The 16,555-nt window shown below is 41.6% G+C and overlaps 1 protein-coding gene across 1 annotated transcript in view; it reads left to right on the top strand.

Annotated features, from left to right (window-relative positions):
- The window catches only part of RGS7BP (regulator of G protein signaling 7 binding protein), a 197,104-nt gene that overhangs the window by 159,583 nt on the left and 20,966 nt on the right, over positions 1 to 16,555 (top strand). The window contains exon 3 of the mRNA XM_082253611.1: positions 15,276 to 15,406. Coding sequence (XP_082109737.1) covers positions 15,276 to 15,406 — 131 coding nt within the window. The remainder of the gene's footprint in view (positions 1 to 15,275; positions 15,407 to 16,555) is intronic.

The raw sequence follows: 16,555 nt of genomic DNA, 5'->3' as shown, positions 1-16,555 counted from the left end.
TCGAAGAATGGTCAAACATTCCCATAGACACACTCCTAAACCTTGTGGACAGCCTTCCCAGAAGAGCTGAAGCTGTAAGCTGTTATAGCTGCAAAGGGTGGGCTAACTCAATGGTTGCACCCTACAGACTAAGACTGGGATGGCATGAAAGTTCATGTGCGCGTAAAGGCAGGCGTCCCAATACTTTTGGTAATATAGTGTGTGTGTGTGTGTGTGTGTGTGTGTGTGTGTGTGTGTGTGTGTGTGTGTATATATATATATATATATATATATATATATATATATATACAGTATCTCACAAAAGTAGGTGCACCACTCAGATTTTTGTAAATATTTAATATCTTTTCATGTGACAACACTAAAGAAATTACACTTTTCTACAATGTAAAGTAGTTAGTGTACAGCTTGTATAACAGTGTAAATTGTATGTCCCCCTCAAAATAACAAAACACACAGCCAATAACATCTAAACAGCTGCCAATAAAAGTGAGTATACCCCTAAGTGAAAATGTCCAGATTGGGCCCAATTAGCCATTTTCCCTCCCTGGTGTCATGTAACTCATTCGTGTTATAAGGTCTCAGGTGTGAATGTAAGCAGGTGTGTTAAATTTGGTTTTATCACTCTCACTCTCTCATACTGGTCACTGGAAGTTCAACATGGCACCTCATGGCAAAGAACTCTCTGAGGATCTGACATAAAGAATCGTTGCTCTACATAAAGATGGCCTAGGCTATAAGAAGATTGCCAAGACCCTGAAACTGAGCTGCAGCACGGTGGCCCCGACCATACAGTGGTTTAACAGGACAGGTTCCACTCAAAAGAGGCCTCACCATGGTTGACAAAAGAAGTTGAGTGCACATACTCAGTGTCATATCCAGAGGTTGTCTTTGGGAAATAGATATATGAGTGCTGCCAGCTTTGCTGCAGAGGTTGAAGGGTGGGGGTCAGCCTGTCAGTGCTCAGACCATACACCGTACACTGCATCAAATTGGTCTGCATGGCTGTCGTCCCAGAAGGAAGCCTCTTCTAAAGATTATCTACAAGATAGTCCGCAAACAGTTTGCTGAAGACAAGCAGACTAAGGATATGGATTACTGGAACCATACCCTGTGGTCTGATGAGACCAAGATAAATGTATTGGGTTCAGATGGTGTCAAGCGTGTGTGGCAGCAACCAGGTAAGGAGTAAAAAGACAAGTGTGTCTTGCCTACAGTTAAGCATGGTGGTGGGAGTGTCATGGTCTGGGGCTGCATGAGTGCTGCCGGCACTGGGGAGCTACAGTTCATCGAGAGAACCATAAATGCCAACATGTACTGTGACATACTGAAGCAGAGCATGATCCCCTCCCTTCGGAGACTGGGCCGCAGGGCAGTATTCCAACAGGATAACGACCCTAAACACACCTCCAAGATGACCACTGCCTTACTAAAGAAGCGGAGGGTAAAGGTGATGGACTGGCCAAGCATGTCTCCAGACCTAAACCCTGAGCATCTGTGGGGCATCCTCAGACGGAAGGTGGAGGAGCGCAAGGCCTCTAACATCCACCAGCTCTGTGATGTCTTCCTGGAGGAGTGAAGAGGACTCCAGTGGCAACCTGTGACGCTCTGGTGAACTCCATGCCCAAGAGAGTTTAGGCAGTGCCAGAAAATAATGGTGGCCACACAAAATATTGACACTCTGGGCCCAATTTGAACATTTTAACTTAGGGGTGTACTCTCTTTTGTTTCCAGCGGTTTAGACATTAACGGCTGTGTGTTGAGTTATTTTGAGAGGACAGCAACTTTACACTGCTATACAAGCTGTACTCTCACTACTTTACATTGCTGCAAAGTGTCATTTCTTCAGTGAAATCACATGAAAGATATAATAAAATATTTACAAAAATGTAAGGGGTGTACTCACTTTCGTGAGATACTGTGTGTGTATATATATATATATATATATATATATATATATATATATTTGTTTTTTTTTTTAATGGAGCTCAACTTTCAGTTATCTAGGAAGCTGGTGGCTTGCTATGAACCCCTAATACATTTCTTGCTTCTACTCCCCTTCTTTCCATAGAAGTCTCAGTGCTGCTTTTGCCGTCACTGCAATGTGAATTAAATGTGAACACAATAGGGAGTAAAATAAATTGAAAGTCTAGCAGGTGGGTGCTTTCGGGAACTTGGGTGTATACATCTCCTCTTTTGACTGAGTACTGACCCCTAACCTTTTAATTCATACCTATTGTATGTATTTTCATCACTTAGCAGCCCAGAAACCCATCTATTGTGTCCTACATATCATTGTTGTGCCCGTTTCATGATCTTTCTATATGTAGGTAGAGCAATAGTTTGAATTATTTCCCAGCTGTGCAGTTTTCGCCTACAGACACAGCTGATACAGTTTGATTTAATACTTTCATCTTTATGTTTTTTTATTTTTTTTTTTTATTCCTTCCTAATGCGGAACCAAATGAATGCCTGAATATTCATTAGCTCTTTGATCTCTTTTCAATGCAGAAAATAGTCTTTATGATGACTCATGAGACCCATTTAAGCCCCCAGTTAACAATACAACATTGAGATTTATGCAAAGCTACATTTAAAAAAATAATAAATTAAAATAATATTGCTGACTCGTTGTAATTGAGATGACAGTTTCCTTTTTCCGAAGAGCTTTGATTAAGAAAGAAAATGATAAGGCAGGCAATCTGAGTTTTGCAAGGCAACAATCGTATAGAACATGTCATGTTAGAAAGAAGCAAAGCTTATTTAGCAATTTCAGTATTCAGATAAAATTACCCAGATACCTAAATGAGTCACTGGGTCAGTCACATGAGTGTCAGTGACTAAAAAAAGCTCAACACATCAACACTCAACACATCCCCTCATTAGCAGGGATATTTTAGAGAGACTATATTACTGGTTTTCCAAGACAGCTTGGGTTCTGAGTCTTTGTCTGATTCAACTCAGCAGTGTATTGATTGTATTTAAAGTTGAACTGAAGGCTGGCTTACCCTTCAATCAGTGACTCGGCAGCCTTCCAGCCTGCACTGGGAGTGGGAGCTGAACTGCTAAGAAGGAATGAATGAATGACTTTGATGCTTCTGCTTCTGTTGTGAACTTTGGAGATGAATTGCTCCCCAGTGCCTGCAGCTACATAAGTTAGTGAGAGCTTAGCTAAACCACTATAGTGAATGTTCACAGGAAAGTGTATATTAAATTATAATAGTGACTAAACAAGGTGAATTGAATTTCAATTTTTTTCTTGCATTGAATGTCATGATTGATTTGAAGATATCTTAACCTTACTTACTAAGCTAAGTAAATATTTTCCTTGTTTTGCCTTAAAGCGGAGTTCCGGCCACAACATCGACATAGTCGATTTTGGGCCATCCGCTTGCTTTTCGTCACCTGAAAAATAAATGGATAGTTACGATTTTTTTTTTGTTTACTTACCTTGTTATTGAAGAAAAATATACTCATATACCTTTCTTCCACTTCCTCCCTCTGCGGCCGCACCGGCTGCCTCTTTGCATTGATTCCTGGGAGCTGAACGTCATCGCTCCCAGGAATCAATGCACCGGCCCCACTCATCAGTTCCGGTGCGGGCGCGTCATTCCCTTCTAAACAGCTTCTGGGCATGCCCAGAAGCTGTGGAGGGATGACGCGCCCGTACCGGAAGTGACGATCGGGGCCGGTGCAGGCGCATTCTGGGAGAAGAGGACACGGAAGAGGACGCAGAAGAGGACGCGCTGGCTTCAGCTGCCCCCATCCGAGATGGCAGCGCTGGAGAAGAAATTTTCAAGGTAAGTATTTCTTCTAAAAGGTAAGCGCGACCCGGGACAGTACAGAGGCTATCCATTGTGGAATGTACTAGCCCTGACTGTCCCGGGGGTATTTTTATTGAAAAAACATTTTGGTGGCCGGAACTCCGCTTTAAGCAAATCAGTTTGCTGATTAAAAAGTCTGTATTTCTTTAGTAAATTAACCCCAATGTGTGTTGCCAGCTGCTAACTATTATGAGGATCCTTAAAGCAGTCCTTGCACTAGAAGGTGTGGTTTGCTTATTGCAGGGCTGGCCCAAGATATTGTGCTGCCTGGGTCCACGAATTTGATGCTGCCAACCCCCCCCCCCAAAAAAAAAATATAGTATATAGCAGTCTTATGACTTCTATGAGTGTCTGGTTAAAGCTTGTAGGAGGACTTTTCCCATTCTTCTCTGATTGTTCTATGAGGCTGCATGACCCCTAACCCTCTGTCTGAACACTGCTGATTGGCCCTGTGCTGATCACATGCACCCTACCATAAAAAAAAAGCTCTCTAGCGATACACACCAAACTGAGCATGTGCAGAGTGCCTCCTAGGGCTCTGTTCTATCAGCAGATGGATTGGGGACTGTGGAAGAAGGGGAGGATCAGAAAAGACAGGCAAACAGCCTTTCTACACAACGCAGAGGGTTAACCCCTTAGGTTCCACAGTGAATATAACAAGCATGCTTCACTGCATATACACACTGATTTTATTGTTTAGTAACACTTCACTGCAGGAATGCATTAAGGTAAAAAAATGTTTAGGTTTTATAGCCACTTAAATTTCACCATTGTATTTTATTATTATAGCGCACTCCTATAATGTTGAAGTTTGGAAAACGTACTTTGCGCATCTCCGCACACATTCCTTCAATTCTGTGACAGGTATTTACTATGCCCTGTGGGTAGGCACTGCTGTGTCACATATTTCACAGAGCCTGCCTTCTGACCTACAGAGGGCCAAAGAAGGGGAGTTTCAGGAGGCGGGGTCAGCACAGGAATCGCTGCTTACAGGCAGCAAGGTACCATGGGATATGTAGTCCTTAGAAATTGGAAGTAAACAGCAGAGAAGCTGCAAAGCATGCTGGGAATCCAGGAATTTGTGGAAAGAGATAGCCAGCAGACAAGCAGCACTCACAACATGAAAAGAGATTTTTTAACCACTTCCCGACCACACGCCACCTATTTACTGCGGCAGGGTGGCTCTCTGTGCAAACCGACGTAGATCTATGTCGGTCGCGCGCAGGAAGCTAGGGGGCGAGCGCGCGCCACTGGCAGCACGCTCCCACCCCCACTTGGCAGCGGAGAAGCCGATTGCCACCTGACACCTGTGATCGCTCCGCGTAGAGAGAGAAGGATGGTCGGCTGTTGTAAACACAGCCGACCGTCGTTCTCCCTGAAGATGTAATCCTTCTATATAGGATCACAGGTCTCTATGGTCATCTCAGAAGCCACACCCCCCCCAGTTAGAATCACTCCCCTAGGGTCATTTTTAACCCCTTGATCACCTATACTGTTAACCCCTTCCCTGCCAGTGTCATTTTTACAGTAACAGTGCATATTTTTAGCACTGATTACTGTAGTAATGTCCCTGGTACTCCAAAAAGTGTAAAAAATGTCAGTTAGGGGTCCGATCTGTCCACCGCAATGTCGCAGTCCTGCAAAAAATCGCAGATCGCCGCCATTACTAGTTAAAAAAATAAATAAATAAATAAAAATGACATAAATTTTTCCCGTAATTAGTAGACACGATAACTTTTGTGCAAACCAATCAAATACGCTTATTGCGGTTTTATTTTACCAAAAATATGTAGCAGAAAACAAATTGGCCTAAAATGTTAAAAAAATTTGATGTTTAAGTTGTTTTTTTTTTGAGAATTTCATATAGCAGAATGTGAAAAATATTGTTTTTTTTTTTTTTTTTTTCCAAAATTGACGCTCTTTTTTTGTTTATAGCGCAAAAAAATAAAAATTGCACAGGTGATCAAATACCACCAAAAGAAAGCTCTATTTGTGGGGATAAAAAGACGTAAATTTTATTTGGGTACAGTGTCACACGACCGCGCAATTGTCCGTTAAAATAACGCAGTGCCGAAACACAAAATAGGGCCTGGTCAATAAGGGGGGAAAATCTTCCGGTCCAGAAGTTGTTGAGTAAGCTTATATTGGATTGTCAATAATAACTATTGTTTGTATTGCTGTTACAATGCTGATGTTATAAAATGAAAGTATGTGCTGTGACCATGAATTTCTATTAATGGTATGGGCAGATATCTTTTGGAGGATGTCGAAAATTGCTCTGCCAAGGAATTTCAGGCCATTTTATGAGACCGACTACATGCAATGGTGCAAACCTTTCCTTCCTTGTGTTCCCATATTCAGAACTATCTCCACACTGACTGATAAACACCTGAATGGAGTCATATGTATTCCATGGCCAACCCAGTCATCCGTTATGAACACAAATCTTGATGGAAAGTTCTGGAGTTCAGACTGAAAAGAAGAATTCCAACTTCATTCGCAAATGTACCAAGGCTTATATTCATGAGGACAGCATGCAGATATTCCCAACTACATGATTAAAGGGGTTGTAAAGCCTCAACACCTACTAAAAAGACAAGCATGTAATAACAGACATTTTATAAATCAACTTATAAAAATCATAAAATCACTGTCTATATACCTTTTTTGAAACTGTATCCATAGGTAACGTGATCACAATCCCTGCGCACATCTCACACGGTGCGGCTGGTGGGTTTGGCTATACATTCTGTACTAGGTTGATGCAGTGTGACAGCAGAGCTAGGACTGGAAGCTTCTGTCAATCAAAAGTGCAAAGCAGGGTGGGGGCTATATATATATATATATATATATATATATATGTGTGTGTATATATATATATATATATATATATATATATATATATAAATATATGTATATATATATTATATTGACAAAAGTATTGGGACGCCTGCCTTTCCACACACATTAACTTTAATGTTATCCCAGTCTTATTCTGTAGGGTTCTTTATTTAGTTAGCCCACCCTTTGCAGCTATAACAGCTTCAGCTCTTCTGCAAAGGCTGTCCACAAGGTTTAGGAGTGCCTATGGGAATGTTTGACCATTCTTCCAGAAGTGCAGGTCGGGACTCTGTGAAGGCCAGTCAAGTTCCTTCACCCCAAACCCTCTCATCCATGTATTTATGAACCTTGCTTTGTGCACTGGTGTGCAGAAAAGCTAGAAAACAGGGATAGTGAATTAGAATCACTTGCAGAATTGAGTGATAGCGATTTGTGGGGAAATTCATCATCGGACACTGAAAGTGATGCCAGCGACGATTCTGCGACTGACCTCAGTGATGTGAGAACTTGGTGCTCTATTGACTGCAGTACGGATCAGGCAGCACCCCCAAGATTCACATTAACTAAAGCGCCTGGTATGAAAGTTGACATTGAACATGACAACCCCTTGGCATACCCACAATTATTTCTGACTGATGAGGTTATTGAAAAAATAGTTACTTACTGAGACAAACTGGTACATAGCTACTCTGCATCGGAAGTTTCCAAGAAGCAGAAAGTGGGAACCACTTACCAAAGAGGACATTTGGAAATTTCTGGGCCTAATAATACTTCAGGGAGTGGTGGGGAAACCCCTGCAGAAGTGGTATTGGACGACAACCAATACATTACTTGCCACTCCATTCTTCGGCACGGTCATGTCAGAGTACAGATTTTCCCTGATCATGAAATATTTACACTTCGAAAACAACAAAGAATTTGATAAAACTACTCATCTTGCACAAAAACTAAAGAAAATTTGGGAAGTATCTCAAATAATTCTAAAGAATTTCCAAAAGAGCTATGTGCCAGAAAGAGACATCAGCGTAGATGAAAGTCTAATGGCCTACAAGGGATGGCTCAGCTGGGTGCAATACATTGCATCAGAGGGCACGACCTGGCGTAAAATCCTACATGCTATGCAAATCGTCAACTGGCTACATTTGGAATTCAGTCATATACACTGGAAAAGGAACAACATTTAATCCAATGTACAGCAGCTATGGATAGGCAACATCTTCCATTCCGTCACTCATTGAGCCATTGCTAAATTATTATTATTATTATACAGGATTTATATAGCGCCAACAGTTTGCGCAGCGCTTAACAAAATGAAGGCAGACATTAGTTACAATACAATTTGGAACAATAGGAATCAGAAGGCCCTGCTTTTTAGAGCTTACAGTCTAAAAGGGAGGGTCAATTGATACAAAAGGCAATAGCTGTGGGGGATGAGCTGATGGAGCAAGTGAAACAGTGTATTAGTTAGTAGCCGGGTAGGCTTCTTTAAAGAGAAGGGTTTTCAGGGATCGTCTAAAGATGGATAGATTAAGGGACAGTCAGACACATTGGGGTAGAGAGTTCCAAATAATGGGAGAAGCTCTGGAGAAATCCTGGAGGCGAGCATGGGAAGAGGTGACAAGGGAGCTAGAGAGCAGGAGGTCTCGGGAGGACCGAAGAGAGCGGCTTGGTTGATATTTTGAGATCAGGTTAGTGATGTAGCTGGGGGCAGAGTTGTGGATGGCATTGTAAACTATCATTAGCACTTTGAATTTTATTTGTTGGGTGAGTGAAAGCCAGTGAAGGGATTGGCAGAGAGGGGTGGAGGACACTGAACGGTTGGTAAGGTGGATAAGTCTTGCAGCAGCATTCATTATGGATTGAAGGGGGGATAATCCCTGTAAGGGTAATCCAATGAGGAGGGAGTTGCAATAGTCGAGGCGAGAGATAACCATGGCGTGAATTAAAAGCTTGGTGGTGTCATTGGTTAAAAAGGGCCGTCTATTGCGTAACAACCAACAACTTTTATACTTCTCTTGAACTTTATGAGTTTCTTCTGCAAAACAAAACAGATGCCTATGGAACCATTAGGGCTAACCGGTGCGACATTCTGCCAACGTTTGGCAATAAGAAGCTGAAGACAGGAGAAATGGTTGCGTGGCAGAAAGGCAAAATGATGGCACTGCGATGGCGGGACAAGAAAGATGTGTGCCTAATGAGTACAGTTCATAATACCTCTACTGTTATGGTACGCATGAAAGGTGGGAAAGAAGTCATGAAGCCACAAGTAGTTATAGACTTCAATAACACCATGGGAGGTGTCGACAGAGCCGACCAAGCAATGACATTCTACCCAATGAGGAAACAGCAAAAGAAGTACTACAAGAAGATCTTTAGTCATCTTCTTGAGCAATGCTTATGGAATGCCTACATTCTGCTAAAAAAAAAGAGTGACAAGCCTGTGATTCATTCTGACTTCATTGGGAAAGTTGCCCAACGTATCTTTGTGAACCACAAAACACCATCAATGGCTATGAACAGATCTGGACGTTGTGCTGTGGAACGCCTGGCTGGTCGTCACTTCATGGACTACATCCCACCAACCGAGAAAATGTCAGCGCCTACATGGATGTGCATGGTTTGTTGCTCAAAGTGAGATGACAATGGAAAGAAAATCAGAAAGGAAACAAGGCTCTATTGTCCCAATTGTGACATCAGACTTTGTGCAGTCCCATGTTTCAAAATTTTTCATGCCTGGGACCCGTTTACTAAACCAATATGCAGTGTCTAGTATTACAGTGACTAGTAATATTGCACCCTTGTTTGGACAAATGTCAGTGGTTTTGGTTTAATTACATTATAGAATTACATTTATTATATTATATTACAATTTATGATTTAGTGTTTCAAACCTTATCATACCCGGGATGTCTACTAGACTCTTGTTTGGACAGATTTAGGTGAGTTATTCCTAAGAATTACAGGCCTACAATATAAAAGAACAGATTTCCATGCAAAACACTGTACCGCTTTGACATTTAAAAATACTGACATAATCAGACCGCCAGGGAAGTTAAATAGGCTAAATAATGTAACAATATAAAATGTAATCTCTTGGTCATAGATTTTGGGACACAGGACAGTAATCTAAAACACTGAGGTCTGGTTCATACCAGAACGCAGTGTGAGAAAGTCGCATTCAATGCGCGTTTCCCGAACTGGCTGCCCTTGCGATCTACATGCTGATGCCAATGTATTGTTATCGACACCCCAAACGTAGATTGTAAATTCAGTGCATTTGCAGGCACCAAAGCACATGGTGGTACCGCAGTAATGTGCAATTTGGTGCAGTGCATTTTTTAAAAATAGTGCTAACACTACTTTTCCTGGGGTTCAGTGCATTTTGCAGCCTATTCAACTGAACGTGCTGTCAAAACGCCCCGCATGGGAATGCTCGGAAAATTATTGGAAATGCGTGGGTGCGAACCAGTGCATTTCAGTGCAATACCTGTGTGCACCAGCCCTGAGTTTTACTCCCATCTTCAGGAGAGTTGGAAACTGGTGAGCAAAGCTGTAAAGAGCCAGTACAAAGCACACCACACTAGATCAGCTAGTGCCTCATGGGCCTTTCAGCATCAGGCATGCTGGGAGCAGAATGGGGTTATACTGGCCTGTACATTGTGTTTTGCTAAGAAACATATCTAATTTATTTTATTTTTATTTTTTTATATTTTAATTTATCTACACACCCTACTGACACCACCAACTGTGATAGGGAGTTCCACGCCCTTATTACTCTAACAGTAAATAATTCATTATGCATTTTAAGAATAAACACCACTTTTAACTTCATTGAGTAGCGGCGTGTCTTCTTTAGAGACCTTAGGTTCAATACACTATATTACTAAAAGTATTGGGACGCCTGCCTTTACACGCACATGAACTTTAATGGCATCCCAGTCTTGGTCCGTAGGGTTCAATATTGAGTTGGCCCACCCTTTGCAAATATAACAGCTTAAACTCTTCTGGGAAGGCTGTCCACTAGGTTTAGGAGTGTGTCTATGGGAATGTTTGACCATTCTTCCAGACGTCATTTATGAGGTCAGGTACTGATATTGAACGAGAAGGCCTGGCTCGCAGGCTCTGCTCTAATTAATCCCAAAGGTGTAGGGTTGAGGTCAGGACTGTGCAGGCCAGTCAATTTCTCCACCCCAAACTCACTCATCCATGTCGTTATGGACCTTTCTTTGTGCACTGGTTCAAATCATTTGGTGGAGGGGGGATTTTGGTGTGGGGTTGCTTTTCAAGGGTTGGGCTTGGCCCCTTAATTCCAGTGAAGGGAACTCTTAAGGCATCAACATACCAAGACATTTTGGACAATTTCTTGCTCCCAACTTTGTGGGAACAGTTTGGGGATGTACTCTTCCTGTTCCAACATGACTGCGCACCAGTGCACAAAGCAAGGTCCCTAAAGACATGGATGAGAAAGTTTGTGGTGGAGGAACTTGACTGGCCTGCACAGGGTCCTGACCTCAACCCAATAGAATACCTTCGGGATGAATTAGAGCAGAGACTGCGAGCCAGACCTTCTCGTCAACATCAGTGCCTTACCTTACAAATGGGCTTATGGACGAATGGTCAAACATTCCCATACACTTTCCTAAATCTTGTGGACAACCTTCCCAGAAGAGTTGAATCTGTTATATCTGCAAAGGGTGGGCCAACTCAATATTGAACTCTACGAACTAAGACTGGGATGCCATTAAATTCCATGTGCGTGTAAAGGCAGGCGTCCCAATAATTTTGGTAATATAGTGTAACTTCCTCCCAATGTTAGGGACACCATTTAAAGAACTGAATACTGTGATCACATACCATCTTAAGCATCTCTTCTTCAGGGAGAAAAAGTTTAATGTTTGTAGTTGTTCCTCATAACTGAGGTCCTCTACCCCCCTTATTAGTTTTTTTTTTTGCCCTTCTCTGGACTCTCTTCAGTTTAAGAACATCCTTTGTGAAGATTGGTGACCAGAACCGGACAGCATACTTAAGACGTGGCTGAAACAGAGTTTTGTACAGTGGTAGAATTATATTTTTATCTCTTGAGTAAATACCCTTTTTATTGCACAATAATAGTCTGCTGGCCTTGTTTGTTTGCAGCTTGGCATTGCACGCTACTGTGAGTCTGTCATCTATAAGGACCAGCAGATCCTTTTCCATCCAGAGCTTTTCCCCCTGTAAGGTTCACTTTCATTTTCATATTCAGCATAAATCTAGTGACATTGAATGAATGTGAATGAGTGTATGAATTTTTGGCACAAATAGACAATACAGACTGGGGTATGAAGCTCATATTTAATAAATGCTAAGTGCAAATTACCCAATTATTGTACAAGTTTAATGGTTCTAACGCTATTACCAGCAGGTACCTGCAGGGTAAGCTGTATGACTTGTATCTTTGCTATATGAAAACTGTAAAATCATTTTAGAAACATGCATCAATGATAAGGCGTACGCTTACATTTCCAACTCCGGGGAAAAAAAATGTTCTTCTTCACATAAGCAGTATCTGTAACATGTTTATCAAGCGTTCATCGTCATCTAGTGGTAGAATTGTATTATTGCATGGCGTACCCTACGGTCCTTCGCTTCAGTCAAGAAATGGATAATTGTATTACCTTCATAAATTGCAGACATTTCAGTGGTTATTACAAAGAGGCAGTTATTATCTCTTTAGAAAAGGATACTGCATAAAAGAAAATGTACTGCCTGCGGTAACTTTTTTAATTTGAAGCTATGTTAGAGATCCCTAGGGTTTTTTGTTGTCATCACAGGTCAAGTATGTGACCATAGGCCAAGTGCAGTTCTAAAAATTGCTAAGGCCCAGTTTACATTATCACACCAGAAAACACATATGTCACTTTTGCGTGTGTTTTACAAATAGCATTCTGCCCTTTTTCAATTTCCTCCTTTGAAACCATAATCATGCAAATAAAAGTCCAATAATTAAAACAAGTACTGCATTTGTAGTGCAATACCATTAACTATGCAAGCAGGACCTTTCAAAAACACACTGCCCTTTTCTGTAATGCAGGGCACTGATGTAAAGAGCTTCATAGAATATAATGGAAACTCTTTTCTCTGCACTTTTGAGGGGCTAGGAAAAATGTGTTTCATCGCAGTTACAACATATTGGTGTAAATGGGCCTCAAACATTGAATTGACTTCTGTTTGTATGTTTATGAATCTGATATGATCTTGGACATGTCTTCCTGCATCTATACCTAGTCTTATAGGGGCTATACATGCAATGATTTTATATATGATCATATTGTCGACCGATTAGCTGTCCAGGAAAAAAAAAACAAAGACCAAAGAGATGGTCTGATACCCCGTATATTTAACAATCATACTGATCTATCTACTTTTCGGTTTAATTTTTGGTCAAGACCGATAATATAAATGTAATTAAATTGATCAGATTTGCCTAAAATCAATTGATGACACTTGGGGGTTGATTTACTAAGACTGGAAATTGCAAAATCTGGTGCAGCTCTGCATAGAAACGAATCAATGAAGAGAGATAACACCGCTCAGGCTAGTTAAAGTCCACGATTCAAGGCGGGTGCTGAACCTCGGCCCGCCCCCAGGAGAAGCATGAAAGAAGAAAATGGTCGCACACCACCACGAAATCCAATGAAGAAAAGTTCCTTTATTCACATAACATAAGTGGTACAAGGTACAGCAGGATAGGACAGTAGACGCGTTTTACACGGCTGCTACCTGCTTGTTTACTAGAGAACAAGCATTTAGCAGTCGTGTGAAACGCGCTTACTGTCCTATCCTGCTGCACCTTGTACCACTTACGTGGATAAAGGAACTTTTCTTCATTGGATTCTGTGGTGGTGTGCAACCATTTTCTTCTTTCATAGAAATGAATCAGCTTCCAGGTTTTTTTTTTTTGTCAAAGCTTAATTGAACAAGCTAAAGTTAGAAGCTGATTGCTACCATGCACAGCTGCACCAGATATTGCACTCCTCGGTTTTAGTAAATCAACCTCAGCAAGTGTCTTTTTAATAATTCTTAGATCTCATCTTATTTTCTGATTTTCTGAAGAGTCATTCAAACAGATCTTTATGTGTATGTGTATGTGTATGGCCATCATTATTTAAGTTATTGGATCACTGGAGACCAAGGTCACGTGTACGCAGGTAATGTCCATTTAGCTTCCAGCTCTCACCCTTTCCTACATATATTTTCTGGATTCTGACCTACATACAGCTATTTTATCTTTCTTGCACTTTTGCTTCCTTAAAAAAGCTTTATCATTATATATATACTTCTGTCCCGTAGATTCGAAGTGCATTATAACCCTAGTTATGAGGTCCAACCTGCCCCTCTTCCCTCCTACCATGGTTCATCAGCAACAGCTATGAAGGAGATGGTTGAATTAAGCTGTAGTTTGCCTTGACGGTTAGCATTTTCCTGAGACAAGTAACAGCAACAGGAATGCAGAGGTTGACAAGTCCTCCCAACCCTGTGCATTCCCCTTGCTGTTGCTTCTTTCTGGAAAGTGCTGACAGGTGGGGCAAGCCACAGCTTTGAATTGGCCATCTCCTTCTTAGCTGTTTTCGTGGTAGAAAGAGAAGAGGGCAGGTCAAACCTCATAACTAGGGTTATAAAGTACTAAGGAACATGGACATACCCATAAAATACAAATTCTAATATATCAATAAAGACCATGTAGCCAAATGGCACCACAAAGTGTCTATTATCTTTCTTAGCCAGAAAAGCCTCTTCTGTTCGCCCACCTGGTCCTGATTTGAATTTAAGACTTAGGGTTGGGTTTCCTAAACTATTGGCACTTTTCCACTGCAAGTACCGGCTAGTACCGGCTCGGCTCTACTCGGCCCTGCTTGGCCCGGTTTGCTTTTCCACTGCGGTACCGCATGGTATAGTGTTGGAACGGTTCGGTACGGTACGGTATAGGTTTGCTTTTCCACTAAAGTAGTACTAAAGTTAAGTGGGTGGGATAACAACGGGGTGGGTGTGATTCTCTGACCAATCAGTGGCTAGTAGTGACTGCATGCAAAGGATTGTGGGATATGGTACCAGTTTGGTACCTGTTGGAACCACAATCGAGTAGGTACTGTTTTTTCAGAGCCGTACTGTACCGTACCGTTCGGTTCCATGCAGTGGAAAAGCAAACCTATACCATACCGTACCGAACCGTTCCGACCCTATACCATGCGGTACCGCAGTGGAAAAGCACAAAAGCAGGCCGAACCGGTACGGTTCCATGCAGTGGAAAAGCGCCATATTTGGCTCAACTCAAGATAATCCTGCCTACTCATAACCTCTTCCCTCTGCCAAAAAAGAGCACCTCAGTGGGGAATAAGAATGCTCCCATTGGACAGGTGGATGGCATGGCTTATTATTATTATTATTATTATCTATATTGCTTTTTTGCTATGTCTTGTACATTAATATTTTAGAGTAGTGGAACATTATTCTTGTTATATACAGGTATATATCAGGTAACTGTTCCATTCATTTTCAGTAAAGGGTTATGCTGCATATGACCTGTGACACGTGTATCTAATGTTGTAACCTTTTCTAATGTGTCATATTTTTTAGAGCAGAAGATGGGGAGATCCACCCAGAGATCTGCAGACTTTATATCCAGCTTCAGTGCTGCCTAGAAATGTATACAACCGAAATGCTGAAATCTATGTGTCTTCTGGGCTCCCTTCAGTACCAGCGGAAAGGTAACCTGTTAACTTTGCTCAGTAGTCAGATTAGACTTTAACCAGAAATAGGTCAACCTCAACATCAGATGTTTAACATGCACCATAGATCCAGTAGTAACTGTATAGCTGCGAAGAGGGACTGAGTGTGGTATGGTTGTGTATTTATTATAAAGACCGAGTCACCAACCTAAAAAAGCAAAAGAACATAAAAATAAAGTATTTTTAAAGATGCTTACTACTTAAATGCAGTCGTTTCTCTTTTCATAAACAAGTTTTATTTGCTGGCAATGGGCCTTTGACGTTGGCAAGAGTTGATAACCCAGCACAGCCACAGTTCCTCCTTCCTTCTTACACATAGCCTTCTCTTCTAGGAGCTGTCCCATTACTACCTGTGCTGACCCAGCTCCCTTTCCACCTATCTCCCTACATACCATTGTATGTAGCTCCTGGGAAAGGGAATACTATAGATTGTCACTTGAGTGACATCTCTGAGTCTGCAGGGAGTTCTGACATTACATATGAAGTTGGCGGCACCCAGCAGCAGTCTTAGGGCTTTTGGGTGTCTAGTCTACATGAGGGAGGCTTTTACAGGTAAATAACACACACAAAATACATGAAATGCATGTATAATCTTATAAAAAGACTCTTGTTGAGATTAATGGTCTGGCAAAAAGTTCTTCCTAAAGTAGAACTAAAGCCAAAACTTTTTTGTATCGTTTTTTATACAGTAAGGGAGGGTTATGACCCCCTGTCAGCTTTTTTTTTATTTTTTTATTACCTATGTCACATTGGGGAAATGTTCTTTAAAGTGGAGTTCCACCCATTTTCGTAACTTTAGATCTATGTAATCCCCTTTAAAACGACTTTTACCAATGGAAACTTTTTTTTTTTGCTAGTAAATACCTTAATTTCTGCTTTATTCCTCCTCTCCTCACTTCCGGGTCCGATCGGCGATGACGTCATTCGGCGATTCGCAGTGTGTGCTGGGATGTATTCCATTCCAGAAATCTCGCAGTATTACCCAGGAGCTGATCTGTACTGTGTGTATTCAGGCCGTGACCTGCCCCGCCTCCGCCCCGCCTCCTCTCTGCCTCCTCTCAGTGAGTTGTACTGTATGCATTGTATTCAGGACGTGCTCTGCCCCACCTCCTCTCAGTGAGCTCAGTA

This window comes from Pelophylax lessonae, assembly GCF_965119305.1.
Source record: "Pelophylax lessonae genome assembly, chromosome: 1".
In the NCBI taxonomy this organism is placed as follows: domain Eukaryota; kingdom Metazoa; phylum Chordata; class Amphibia; order Anura; family Ranidae; genus Pelophylax; species Pelophylax lessonae.
The sequence above is the reverse complement of the archived record's forward strand: the minus strand, read 5'-3'. Positions and strand labels throughout refer to the sequence as shown.